This window comes from Poeciliopsis prolifica, unplaced genomic scaffold, assembly GCF_027474105.1.
Source record: "Poeciliopsis prolifica strain line A6 unplaced genomic scaffold, Auburn_PproV2 SCAFFOLD003, whole genome shotgun sequence".
NCBI classification, from domain to species: Eukaryota; Metazoa; Chordata; class Actinopteri; order Cyprinodontiformes; family Poeciliidae; genus Poeciliopsis; species Poeciliopsis prolifica.
The window spans coordinates 4,702,050-4,716,589 of record NW_026562378.1 but is presented as its reverse complement, the minus strand read 5'-3'; the positions used below and the strand labels follow the sequence as shown (position 1 = coordinate 4,716,589).

Sequence of the window (14,540 nt, the reverse complement as noted above, 5' to 3'; positions counted from 1 at the left end):
CAACGTTGTGCATATTTGAGATCTGAACTTTCTCTGGGCCTTGTCAGCAGTTGAAAAGCTCCATTCATCTTCTCATCAAGTCCTACCACTTCTGTGTCACTGCTGGTAAAAAAAAAAAAAAAAAAAAAGCAGTGACCAACATGATTGTAGGGGCTGTGGCTTGGCTAATGATGGTCTAATCTGTTGAAGAAGAATTCAAGTCTCATTCACAAATGGCAAAAATATAACCAAAAATAAAAAATAAAAAATGAAAGTAACAGATGCAGCCTGACACAGTGCTTAACTTCACACCAGTGTTTCCAACATACATGCACTATTTAGAATGGGAACACATCAAAAGTGCAAAAAAAAAAAAATCTAGAAAAGGCTAAATGTTTTCACAAAATCCCTTCCATTTCTTTGCATCTAGAACTAAATTTTCAATACACCAGCACAGCAGGCAAGATGGGATACGATGGAATAGCCAGAGGGGTCTTGAAATGAAAAGTGTCTTGGGTGGGCTCCACTTCCACACACACCTTCTATTTCCTTTGTGAAGATGTAATTCCTTCACATTTTCAGTTTGAGCATTGCTAAAGGATACACCCCGCCACTACAACTAAAATAAATCAGAAAACACACCTTGATGTGTGTGTTTTCTGGAGCTGGCTGAGCTGCCTTGTAGAAACATGAAATAAACTTGTGCGGGGAGCAACTTATCAATAAATAGTTCTACCATCTGTTAAAGAAGAACAGCTGTGTTAATGAATAAAATGAATCACACGAAGATGGAATGTCTTTATGAAGTTGGTGACTTCTGAAGGTAAGTGGACCGACTGATTTTTAAAAGTGTAGACCAGTGGTCCCCAACACCTGGGTCGCGGGTACTGGTACCGGGCTGTGCAAGAAATTATTAAATATTTCTGTTTTATGTATTATTTGAGTCTGGACGATCTTTTAGTTTGAAAATCCCTTAATCGGATTCTCTCTGTTTCATCTTGCGCACCAACATTGAGTCCACAAGCCGCTAAATGAGTAAGACAGATCAGATGTCTTTGGAAAGTTTCTTTGGGAAAGGAAAAAGGCCCAGAGAAGAGATGGGCGAATGGATTTATTCCGGTAGATGATTCCCACATTCCAAGGCCTCTGCATGATGTGGTGACCGACTTGTTAATGAGAGAATGAAGCTTCAAACTGCTTCACCACTAGAGACCAAGCTCCCTGTGATTAAGCAACACTTCAGGTGTCATTGACTCATCTCTCCCAGATGGGAGAAACAAGCTCATGCCTCCCATTAGTCATTATCATGACTTTTTTTTTCATGAAAGCAACATGTTTGTTTTTGTGGCGCATCTGTATCTTATTTTGAAGGGATATGTAAATGTTACCATAGTGATCAGAGTCAAAGAGCGCTAGGGCAGTGGTCGAGACGAGATGAGAGGAGCTTGTGAGTTATAGGTCTGGTTCACGAGGCACGATTTAAGGATTGTCGGCCGATTATCCAAACCTCTGTGACCACACATGACACGAACCGATAAAAGTCCAACGAACATTCCGATTCCAGAAGACAATCCAGTGAAACCGCCAAAATACCATTCGTGAATTTAGAATAATCAAACACGGATGACGATGTAGAAGCAGAAGTGATAGTTTGTGGACTCATTTTAAGCAATAAGACATGAAAAAAGAAAAGGCGTTAAAAGAAGGTGGGAGCAGTCACTCTATTTTCTGTACTATGATTTAATGGTGAGTTATGTTTTTTTGTAGTCAACATTTTTAACTGAATAAGCCGTTAAAAATGTTAAACCTTTACATCTAAAGGTTATATAAAAATGACCTTTAAATATAGTCATAAACATTGCCACATATCACCTCCGATGTCCACCGGACTCTCAGTTGTGCCACGTCAACTGTTTGGGATTCCTCTCCATTCTTGCATCACTGCGCTTTCTGGTTGGCGCTTTCAACAGCCTGTTGAGTGTTGTCACATTCAACAGGCTGTGTTCTCGCTCCCAGTCAGGGAAAAACCCACAGGTTATGTTGAATATGCCCGATTCTAGAGCGGGCATATTCAACAGACCAACACGTAACACACCACACACTGGAGGACGTTGTAAGATTGGGGCAAAAATCTTACAACGTCCTGCAGTGTGGGGCAAAAAAAATTTAAATAAAATACAAAAATAATAAAAATAGGCTTCAGCGGGAACAGGCAGAAGGATTATCTGATGGTTACTTTCCCCCCAAACCCCCAGAGCAAAATTGGGGATCACTGATTTATACCACAGCAGGTACGGAAAACCACAAATGCAAAAATTAAATCGTATAAATCTATTCATGTCTTCATGTTAAATAAATAAATATTACTTTTTATGTAAGTATTTGTCAACTTGAGTCAACGAGAACTGATCTGATCGTTTCCACAGCAACGATCAGAAGTCCAGTGAGCTCACTGATGAGGTCATAGATAACAGGGCCTGTTCTTAGATCATATGCATCACAGTAGATCAAAGAAGTTCTGATGCTTAAATATGTGAATCTCAAAAAATCAGTCAGATATTTACGGCTCTTGGCGATTTAGATTTGTGCGACCAACGATGTTCTCTGTTTCAAACAAGTTTGTTACTTTTTTTCTTCCTCTCGGTTGGGGCGTTGGATTTACCGTGACCACAGGGTTAAAGAAGGTGCTCAACCACTACTTTCCAGGGAACGATTCTAACCAGGCAGGGGAAGATTTTAACAATCAGGATCACGAGGACGTTCCATCCAACGGCGGAGAACAAGCCAACCCGACTGGGGAGGGTTGTTCCGAACAGGCGAGGGGTGACCATGGGACCTCAAACTCGACGGTCGCAGGTCCCCTCTTGCCCTGGCCGGGGAGAGAAGCAGAACCCCGTGCTGTATGGGTGGCGAGAACAGCTTTCCCCGGCTTCTTCTCCCCGGTTGGGGAGGTGTTTGTTCTCCCCAGGCGTAGAGTACACCTCTGTGGTTCGATAATGTGAACAAACCAACCAACATCTGATATTGCTGCGATTGACACTGTACCTGATTAGGAACCATTTTGAGGCTGGAGTAATCTGACTGGGACCAAACGTGTCTGACTTCAATTTATGGGACAGAAAGGTAAAAAGATTTGACAGGTTTCCGCTCCGACTTCCTGCCTTCAGTCTGAAATCATAACTGTTAAGTTAATAGGTCTCTAAATTCTGTTAGTGTGATTAAAATATTTATTTTTGTAATTAAAATCGTTCCCTGGGTTTTAATTCCTGCCTGGGTTCTTCTGCCTTTATGGGTTTGAATGTTCTCCATACCTTTTCTTAGATCATAGCAACGAACGAACGGAGCGACGAATCTTCCCGTTTTTAATGATATGCTGAATAGACACGGGGCCCCATGTTTTCATTTCTAGTCTGCGATGGTAAGCGTCACTTTTTTAGTGCTAAAATAGAATAAACAAAGTAAAGTCTGATTGCTTTGTGTTACCTGGCTGATTTGCTGCTCGTGTGCTTGCACATTTTTGGTCTATCAGTTTAGAATACATGATGTTTTTCACAACAATGGGCAGACCGGCTTCCTGCTACAATCTAAAATCATAACTGTTTAGTTAGCGTATTTTCAGGACTATAAGTCGCAATTTTTCTCATAATTTGGCCAGGGGTGCTGTGATTTATACTCCGGACCGACTTATGTGTGAAATTATTAATACATTATCATATCACATTGCATGTTATTTTTAACCTAAACTGCAAGACGGCGCTCTAGGCCTTTGTTGAAAATGTGTATGGTAGAAGCTACCTGTGGAATTAGCGGAGTTGTTTACAAGTGACACTGAGGATGAAGATTTCATTACATTTAGTGATTTGAAGTGACACGGATGGTATGGTAGACTTGTTAGCATGTCATTTATGCTATAGTTATCTGAAAAACTCTTAATATTTATGTTAACACACCAGGCACGTTCTCAGTGTTACGACCCGTCTAGGGGTCCAGGTCATAACACGAGTGATCCATCCTCTTCAGATCTCGAGCGAGCAACACACACACAGTTAAACATTTTAGAACGTTTTTTTATTGTAAAAAGATGTATTTTTTTGTAGACTGAAATATTACAGCTAGAGGAGCATATGTCTTCAGAGTGAGCTAAATGCCAAAAACAACAAACAAAAGAAACTACTTCCTGCCACAGTCTCAAGTCACGACTGTTAATTGGTCTCAAAATTCTCCTTAAGCATAAGTACAAACATTAAATTGTGAATAAAATAACAGACATTATATATATACATATATATATATATCTGTCTATCTTTGTCATCCTGATAGTGACACATCATCATGTTATAATTAGCATTAGTAATGCCTTCTTTTCTTTAGATGAAACCCTAAACCTATGAATAAAGTGAAACCGTTTCATATTAGTTGATATCAATAACTATTGATTACTTTTAAATGTCTGAAATACTTCTAAACTTGTGGTGTAATCCTTCCTGTTTAAGAAACGTTTTGTCTGAACTTTTAAAAAAGATTTTAAGCAGTTTTAAGGCAAAACATGAAACTGCTGTGGCCCAAGTTACTCAACGGGTTGTTGCTATGTAACCATAGAATGAGTGAGTTGCTAGGTAACCATAGAATGAGTAATTTAGTTGATTCCACCCAACTTGCTTAGTTACCTGTGAAAGGTTTAGTAGCTAAAGGTTTAGTAGCTAAAGGTTTAGTAGCTAAAGCTTTCTGGGAGATGGGCTATGTCTCCCAGAATGCTTTACAGCGATTATTCTATCAAATGTATTATCTATCAATATTGATCATGTGTTTATTGATATATGTATTGTTTTTATTTATTGCCTCAAAGTAGATTTTTTGTTTTCTCCCTACAGATGTCATGTAATATTTGTGGCTCTAAACCCATTTCATTCAGCTGGCCTGGGGTCAAAAATGACTTGTAATTGTAAAGATGACAGACTTTAAAAACATTTTACAAACATTAACAAAATATTGTGCCTGGAGATCAAATTTAATAGGAAAAAGTAATTATTCTCACAGCTAGTTCTGTTCAAAACCAGACTGAAAGTTCAGAATATTTATACGAAACTGAAAAAAAATTTTCAAAGAAAAAAATGGTTGAATGTCGGCATCTTGTTGAGAAACTATGGGAACAGCATGTGTCATACAACAGTGGTTCCCGGGCCGTGGACCAGAACTGGTCCATGAACCAATTGGCACTGGGCTGCGCAAGAAATAATTCAATATTTCCGTTTTATGTATTACTTGAGTGAGTCTGGAGGATATTTTATTTTGAAAATCTCACCACGTGGAGACCAAGAATACCCTGTGCATAAGCAACACTTCGGATGTCATTGTCTCCCAGATGGGATGGCCTCGTTGCAGACAAACAAGCTCAGAGCTTCCATTAGTCGTTATCGAGAGTTAAAATTTTTACGAAAGTAAAATGTTCGCTTTTGTGGCGCATATGTATCTTATTTGAAGGGATATGTAAACGTTACCCTGGCGTCCAGAGTCAGAGAGCGATAGAGCAATTGTGGAGACGAGAGGAGAGGAGCAGAGCTTGTGAGGCTTAAGTCTGGTTCACACGGCATGATTTAAGGATTGTCGGACGATTTTCTAAACCTCTGTGACCACACACACGACACAAACCGATAAAAGTCCAACAGGTTCAATCGGTTTGTGTGTCGGCAGGAGCAACACACCACACACAAACCGATTCCACTTATGAATATCCCGATTCCAGAAGAAAATCCAGTAAAACCTCCAACATACCATTAGAATAACAAACATGTCCGACAATGTAGAAGCAGTAGTGATAGTTTAAGCGATAAAAGATGCAACAAAAACAAAAGGCATTTAATAAAAGATGGCAGGAGCAGCTGCTCTGTCTGTTGCACTTTGATTTGGAGGCGAGTTATATTTTTTCCTAGTTAACATTTTTAACAGAGTAAACATAACCCACATGTAATAAACATATATAAAAATGATCTTCACATATTGTAATAAACATTTCCACATATCACCTCCAATGTCCACTGGACTCTCAGTTGTGCCACGTCAACTGTTTGGGATTCCTCTCCATTCTTGACTGGTCCACAGTAATAAAAAGGTTGGGCACCACTGATAAAGGCGACTGAATCCAAAAATGTACACTGAGGCATTATTTTTCTTCAACTTTACAATTCTGCACTACATTCTGATGGTCTATCAGATCAAATCACATTAAATGAATTGGAACCTGTCATAGTATGATGAAATGTGAAGAAGTTAAGATGGATGACGACTTTTCCAAGGCACCGGTAATGAATTTTTGGCTATTGTTGGTTAAACACACTCATCCTGACTTACCAGACTTACCATTGTCGTACGCCAAGAACGTGGCTTCATACATGTTGTTTTTGACATACATGGACTCCCTGTCCAGCAAGGCCATTGTGGTGATCTGACCGTTGGTTCTGTTGATCTTCAGCCAGTTAGCTGGGTCGGAGAGCTTCGAGTACCTGCACCGACAGACAGACGGAACAAAAACAAGACTTCAATTCCATTTAAAACAAAAGGCTCATATATTTTACATCATGACTTTTTGCAGCTCATTGTTACTACAATAAAAAGCAACTCTACAGCTTTTTATTTGTAGATCCAAAGTGGCTATTATCAGGTTGAATGCTCATTACCATAACAAGCCGCAGCAGCCGAGTGCCTTTGAAACACCGCAGTGGCAAGGAGAGCGGAACATATGTTCGTCAAACTTATGAACGCGGCAGCTCATTAGCATCGAGAGCGAAGAAAAGCCCAGTGTACATTTGTGGAAAGGCTCGTAAACGCTACCCCGGCCCTGTGTACCTGCACGGATGCCGTCGCCGTCATCAGCACATTTACAGATCTCATTAACGCAGATAATAACCACCAACAGCTGACCGGGAGGAGGCAGGGAAGGGAGCCGGGTCTAATGAGAAACGGTTCATCACGAGTCTAGCCAGAGGGTCAGAGTGTGGCTATAACGACAAGAGATAGGGTTCAGAGAACGGAGGAAGGAAAAAAAAAAAAAACGGGGTGAGACAGACATCGCAGTGGAGTTTATCTGTAAACACGGGCAGTGGAACATGACGGGCATGAAAAAGGAGGCTTAATTAAAAGCAGAGAAAATCGGAGGCTGACAGCAGTCAGCCAGTCAGTAAACCAATATCACCTCCAGCTAAAGCCTCGTTGTTTCCTGAGCAAATGGAGCTGAAACCAGAACACTGTATGTCTTCTGTCTGACATTAAATCAGACTAAAACGTTTCTGTTTTAGGTCAGCTGTAATTACTATAATCATCACAGATGCAAGAAAAAAAAAAGACTAAGTGAATTTTTTCTTCAGCCGTCTTTTTAACGTTTCTTAATAGTGCTACATACAACTTGGGTGAATTTTTGGTACAACTCCATTCACTTCTCTTGAGTGTGTTCCATTCTTCTGGGCAGAACGAGTGTAATCGAGTCAAGTTTGTGGGCTGCTTTGCTTACACACGCACACATACACACCTTTCCCTGTTCAGTTTCTTATTGAGTACAATGATTTGAGATTCGTGAAGGCCAATGCGAAACATTAACCTTGTGATAACTCATTTTGAGGTATGATCAGAGTCATTGTCCATTAAGAAGACCCATTTTGACCCAAGCTTGGCTGATGTCTTCCTTTGTTTCAATATTTCTAGATAGTGTTATTTTTGTCATGACACCATCTATTGATAGAAGTGAACAGGTTTTGCAGAATTACTGCCTGCAACATGATGATGTCCTCAGATAAAAACCCTCAAAAGCAGCTTCACTAGAACCACAAGATATTAATGTGTTCGTGTCTGTGTGAATTTGCAAACTATAACTTGACTTCTTCCTTACAGAGTGGCCAGCAGAGGACTCGTGTCCTCTGTCCTGCTAGCTGTAGCCAGCGTTTTTCCATCAGGCCCTTTTTATTTATGTTCTGGGGTTAATAGCCGCACGTTGAATAAAATCAGTGAATCTGATTTTATTCAGGACACAGAATCCTTCCCCTTCCTGGACCCACTATGGCAGGACATTCCCATTATGTTTGTACTTGTGTGTAATTGTTTGAGCAGATGAACCCGGCCCATTCAAGAATTGAACATTTGCACCAAGTACGAACGAACTTCCAGAGAGCCACAATTTTCTTTCAATCTTTCATGATGTCACATAAGTGAGCAGAGCGTTCAAGCTAGTCTTCTTAAAACATACCCATTTCGCTAAAATGCTATGAATTAATCAATTAAAAGCTTTTACAGCCAGGACATTGTCCTTTTTTGTGCGTTCCCAAATTGTTTAAAAGCGTAGAAATCGTAATCTGAGGAAAGCAATAAAAATGTCTTGAAATCTCTTATTATTCAGGTGGTTAGCAAATTAAACTGTCAGATGGTAAGAAACAGTACATGCAAATATCCACTTCTAACTGTTCATAAACACATGGAAAGAGAAATAATTCTCCTTGTAAGAGCTTGCTGTGCTATTGGCCCACAGGTGAGGGTTTCGCTCTTTGCGCTCGTCTCCTCCCTCTGCCAGCAAGGCGTCATTCCTCTGCTGCACTTATTTGCAGCCGGCACGGCTAAATACCGTACCGCATCTCCAAGAACTTTTTCGTTAGTTTTACAGAAAGTTTAACCCTGATCTTTTGCTCTGGCTCCTGGAGATCTTCATAGTGGAAGATTCTGTCCACTTCTAAATATGGGAGATAAACTAACAATAGAAACATATGGGAAGCACTGGGATTTACTGGCCAAAATCTGGTCCTACATTGAAGGAGTGAAATGCTGTTCTTTCAGGCACATTTCATAAGACTGGCTGCTATCCATCTATATTCACCACTTGTAAACATCAGTAAATACCGTATTGTCATCGGGGCGACATCAACTTTGACGTGATTTGACATTTCAATATACTTTGCAAAAATATTTAAAAGGAATCTCAATCATGGAATCAAGATCTTGGAATGTTTTTTTTTTTTTTTTAATGTACACACACACTTTAATCTTTTCTTTTGTGCCTGTAGATTTTGCTGTGAAAAAGTGGAAGGAAAACGACAAAAAAGTTTTCCGAATGTTTCTGAAAATAAAAGTCTGCACAGTGTGATGTCCAGCTCTCCCCCATAACTGACACACTAAATGTCAGTAAAATAGGGTTTTCCGTGACACAACACGGTGGTTGTTGCATCATGCTACGGGGGGAATCCATTCCAGCTGTAATGAAAAATTGCAAGTGGAAATGTAATAAAAAACATGCAATATTTTTCTTCCACTTCACAGTTATGCACCGCTTTGTTTGGATTTATATATAATTTAGCTTATGCAGTTGATCAATTAATTTCATAATGAACCAAAAATAATTTGATCATTTCTAATCTGATGATTAATATTTTCTCAAGTGCAACTTTGGTTTACAGAGATTCCACAGCCCATTTTATTTATTATTTATGGTTGTTGTCTTGTATTTCCAATATGTAAAATATCTTCTAGTTCCGGTGTTAAAGTGTTTTTTACAAAATTAAAGTTTGTTGGTCTTTTTAATTCAATTTGACTCGATTCAAAAATACTTTATTGAAGCCAAGGGAAAATTAAATGTTGTTATAACTCATATTAATTCAAATTCTTTAAAATTGCATTAATATGCCCTTATCCAAATATCATCAATACGTTGGAACAATTTTATCGTTTATCGTAATAATTACCGGGACAATTTATCGTCCAGCGAAATTTGTGACATGATTTATCGGAATTTGTAATCCCGGTAAATCATATCAGTTAATGGAGAAAAAAATAAAATAAAGGGGTATAAATGTTTCTGAAATGGACCGCTTGTCCAACGGCCTGCCAGCGTCCAGCTCAGATCTCTACCAACTGAATAATCTTCATCACGGTCTCGCATCCCAAACAAGTGTCCTTGCTTTGCAGAAAATAATCAACACTTACAAGGAACGCATAAGGACACGCGCACAAACCCACATTTACTCAGCCTCGCCGCCTCTTAAATCCCATCAAACAGTAAAATCAGCTGGCAAACAGTCTTGGCTTCACATAATCTTGTTTTCTCTTTCCTTCAGAGTGAGAGCACAAGAGACAGCGAGAGAGAGTGAACAAAAAGGCAAGAAATTCAGAATAGCATAAAACAGCCAAAGCTGGCTCCTCTCCCATCCACGACGCAGGGCTTTCAGTCATGCTCTGCGGGTACTCGCCTGCATGTCGACGGTGTGCATCTAGCAGCCGGTGTTTGTGCATTTTTGTGTCTTTTGTGCAAGGGGGTTCAAGCGAGGTGGCTGAAAGGGAACACGGGAGTAGAGACCATGCCGCCGTGGGCCGAGCGACTGCTGGAAAGACTCCAGAGGAGGAGAAAGCAGCTCTGAGCTCACATCAATGGGAGACACACTGACCGACAGAAAGGAAAATGACTGGGGTCACCGGGGAGGAGGTTGAGGGAGAAAAGAGAGTGCGGTATATGGAAAGTAACTTCTTTCAAAGGGCAAATGAGCTCAGGCCGTTTGCATAAAGGAATAGACGGAGGCTCTTGTCACGCATGAGTACGCCTCTTTCTTTCACCTCTCTTTTGTCAATGCGGTAACATTTATGCCAGGTTTCGCCGCAGACACGGCTGCCTCCCTGACATTAAGAAAAATCCATCTGGTGCCGGCAACGGAGTGGAAGGGCGAAGCCGGACTTCGGCGGGGCACGTGGGAGTTTCCGCCGCAGAGAGGTCGATGCTGGGATGGCACCGTCCCCGCCGCGTGTTGTCCCGGCTACGGATCGATGAGGAGGAAGGCAGGCGTTCCGGGGAGGCCACGCGAACGGCTGTCCAGCTCGTTACAGAACGACCTCTTCACACCGGCTGCCTGGCAACTGACGGGAGGGGGAGATAACCGGGACGTGGGTGGGAGATCAGCGGAAAATGTCGCTTCAGAGGCGTAAGCTGTGAAGAAAGCTTTCAGCGCTGATTAAACGCCTGTGAAGCTCAATATTTTGTGCGCCGCGATATGGGAAGTGCACAAAATATTGGAAATGTTTAACGACAAATGAATACCACGCTTCAGGCCGATCCCGGTGCCTTGCTTGGGCGAGTGCTTTAATAGAAAAGCCAATAGTGGACGTGGATTTCCCCCCATGGCCAGAAATGTAAGGTCCAAACAGCTGTCACGGACGGCCGTGTTCGCAGTCAGCATATTAGCTTCCACACTAGTGCTTTCAAAGAGGTGCACTCACTTCCAGTTTGAGAGACTTTTTCTTTTTTCTTGTGACACGCTCTTGCTCAATATGGACCCATCTTAAGGACCAGATTTCTGTTTGGACTTTGAATGCCTTTTAATTCCTTTTGGAAATGATTTATTTTATTGTTAGACCTTTATTTCACCAGATGAAACGGCACTGAGATCAGGGCCTCTTTCACAAAAGTGACTTGACTGAGAAAGGTAGCAACCCACATCATAATGGGTAAGTTATTATACAGCAAAAGCAAAATAACAAAAATGGATCCGTTAGCTGTCTTATGGTGACCAAGAGATCTGCCACCTAAACATAAAAACGCACCAACATATTCTTAATTGACTTCCTGATCAAAACACTCTTTTACACTTGACTTTCACGACATGATACAGGTTTGAATGATTGAGTTGCTGAAACTCAGTCAGGAGTTTTGACACATTATGATTATAGAAAATACAGAGAAAAATGTGGGTCAAACACAAATATAATGTCCAACCAAAATATCGCCATTACATGTCAAACTTGTAAACATAGTTGATTCAGGCCGCAGGAGAGTGAGCGAAAGCAAGACTTCCATAGAAAACAGGAAGGCTGATGGTATTACTGTCAAGTTTCTTTACTAAGGTATTGCTAGCCTCAATAACCGCAAATACACAATGCTAATGATGTGATCTGTACCAGCTGCCTGACAGAACGCCCAATGGTGAACTTGTATTATACAAGGCTTTACTTGGACTCCAGCTGACCTACATTTTTGGACTCAGTTGCACTGAGAAATGTTTACCTTCATAGTTTGTTTTTTTTCCACACGACTTGGCATTTTCTTCTGTTTCTTTTGCCTGGACAGAATTTGGTAAGTCCATTCTGTTCCATCTTTTTGGAACTTACTTCAAAAAACTTTGAGATTGACTGAATTAATGCTTTAACATTCAAACTAAAAGTTCTTGAGGGCGATTCAGCGACGTAGCCTGTCATTTTCTTCTAACTGTGTCATTTTTTGTGTTGTATTAGTTGCTGCATCTTGGTCAGAAGGATTCGATTGGAAATGAGGTTTTTAATCGCAATTGGTAATTTGGTCCTGGTAAAATAAAAGCAAAACAAGACAGTTTAAAATGTCACCTTGGTGGTGTTGTTTTTATTTATTTATTTTTTTTGTCCGTCAAGTCACATGCTTCAAAAAAAGAAACTGCCGCTCTCTGCAAGACGACAAGGAAAAAAGTGTTTCGAATGTTCGTGGAGAAATCAAAACCGAAAATTCAAAGAGCAAAGCTTTATGTATTTTTCCGTACCTGACAATTTGGTGGATGAAGTGGTCGGGGTCCTGAGCTGCGAACACCGTGAGTGTGGTCCCCGCCGGCACGCCCTCCTCGAAACGGATCGTCTTGGGGTTGACGGGGAAGACCGGCGGCTCGTTGACATCCTGGACAGAGATGGTGACCCCCGCCGTGGACTGAAGCGAGGACTGGATGTCGCTCGCCAGGTGGGCCTGATTGGACACCACCACCGTCAGCATGAAGGCGCGGTTCATCTCGAAATCCACCGGCTGCGAAGTGACGGCATGGGGTGAGACGGTCGATAACGACGGGGACAAATCACAACCACATGCAGCTCTGGTTTTACCTTGACCACTGTGAGCATTCCCTCATTCGTGATGGGATTTGTGCGGATGGTGAAGTGTCCCGACGGATCGCCGCTGACGATTCGAAAGACAGCGTTCCAGTTGGGGGTGTGGGCCTGATCCCTGTCCATCACAGTCAGGTTGGTTACCACGACGTTCACCTTGTTCTCCTGCACCTCTCCGGAAAACTGCACAGAGGAGGAAGGGAATGGACGGCAGGAGAGAAAAACATGAAGACGATGTCATCATAGAAGTTTGACCATTTGCTAATAACCTGATTTATTGACTTTTGACTCATTCACTTGCGCCGTCATCCATCTTTCGAGGATTTTGCATAATTGCTCTCCACAGAAGCACGAACCCGAAGCGGTCGCAGCGCAAATCGGATATTAGAAACAGGGAGCGGCGGAAAGAGAGGAAAAACCGACACATTTGTCCAAATGTGGATAATACAAAATGATATCTTCCATTATGATAATGCGGCGCTTCATTCTGCACCATATCTGCACAGATGCAACTCTTTAATTGAACAAATGGATTTTTCAATTAAGTGTTTACCCATTTAATTTGGATTTTGTGCATGAAGCAAATCCAGGTCTTAATAAGTAATTAGATAAGTGCTGTGATTAAGACAGCAGCAGGAATAATCTCTGGCTAATGATCTTCATTATATTGCAATCTTAGACAACTCTCCTATAAACTAGCTTGTGGAGGAAGCTCTGTGACAGCTGGAGAGCCCGAAGAGGAATTTACAGCACAATGGGAAGCTTTTATCTAGATGTGAAGGGACAGGCACTCCAAGGTAGACGTGTAAAATTTAACCCCTCAATCCAGTTTTCCCACTGGACATTTTAACTGATTTTATTTAGCATTTGTGTGACTAAAGCCACTTCTTTCCCCCCTCCTTCTCTTCTGATTTAACTCCTCTCCCATTCTCCTAGTTAATTTAGTCACAAACGTTTGATTCGGATGTGCCGAGCTGGAAAACGTGCAGAAGATCGGCCTTTTGAGAACCGAGAAGAAGATGACCAGCAACCTCTGTCAAAAAGCACTTTTATTTTCCTTTCTTATTGAAATTGCGACTGTGATTCTTCTCCGGCAGCGTTTTGATGATTGGCAACGACCCTGGCGAAGGCCGCTAGCCAAACGCCATGGTCCTTCACCTCACCACAACCTTCGACCTCTTTAAGCCAGAAACGCTTGGATCACTGTGGCAATGGGAAATGTTCTTCAGGTGACAGAAGCCCAACTTTATTATTGTCTTTATGTGCATTTATCTTTATCTTTTGTTGTCAAATTGGAAGTAACATATTAGCTTGGTTTACAAGCGGTCGGTTAATTTTGCCTAATTAACATACACACACTTTCCCTTTGCTCCCTCCTCCACCAGAAACCAATAAACTCTTCTTGCGTCTGTCAGAAAATAATAATAAAAATAAATCCCTGAACTGTTCCAGATTGCGTTGTTTGTGTGGGAAGCAAAAGCTAGTTACAAAGTAGTGGAAAAAGCAAACAAACATTATTTTTATTCATTTCTACTCATTACCATATCTGAGTCACACACCAGGATAACGTAAACCTGCCTTTTAATAACGACCTTGTTAGTTTGTTGAGCATATACAACGCTTTGCAAAGGCATTTGTTTGCTTTTTCCATTTTGTTACGTTGCAACCACAAACTCTAATGTATTTTATTAGTATTTTAT

General features: G+C 41.1%; 1 protein-coding gene across 4 annotated transcripts in view; it reads right to left on the bottom strand.

Annotated features, from left to right (window-relative positions):
• Nucleotides 1–14,540, bottom strand: part of cdh4 (cadherin 4, type 1, R-cadherin (retinal)) — a 266,478-nt gene that overhangs the window by 15,888 nt on the left and 236,050 nt on the right. For 3 of the 4 annotated variants that reach the window (XM_055026953.1, XM_055026955.1, XM_055026956.1), the window contains 3 exons: nt 12,838–13,023; nt 12,507–12,760; nt 6,328–6,479 (listed from right to left, as the gene is read on the bottom strand). In XM_055026953.1, coding sequence (XP_054882928.1) covers nt 6,328–6,479; nt 12,507–12,760; nt 12,838–13,023 — 592 coding nt within the window. The remainder of the gene's footprint in view (nt 1–6,327; nt 6,480–12,506; nt 12,761–12,837; nt 13,024–14,540) is intronic. The other variant, XM_055026954.1, reaches the window with a different exon arrangement.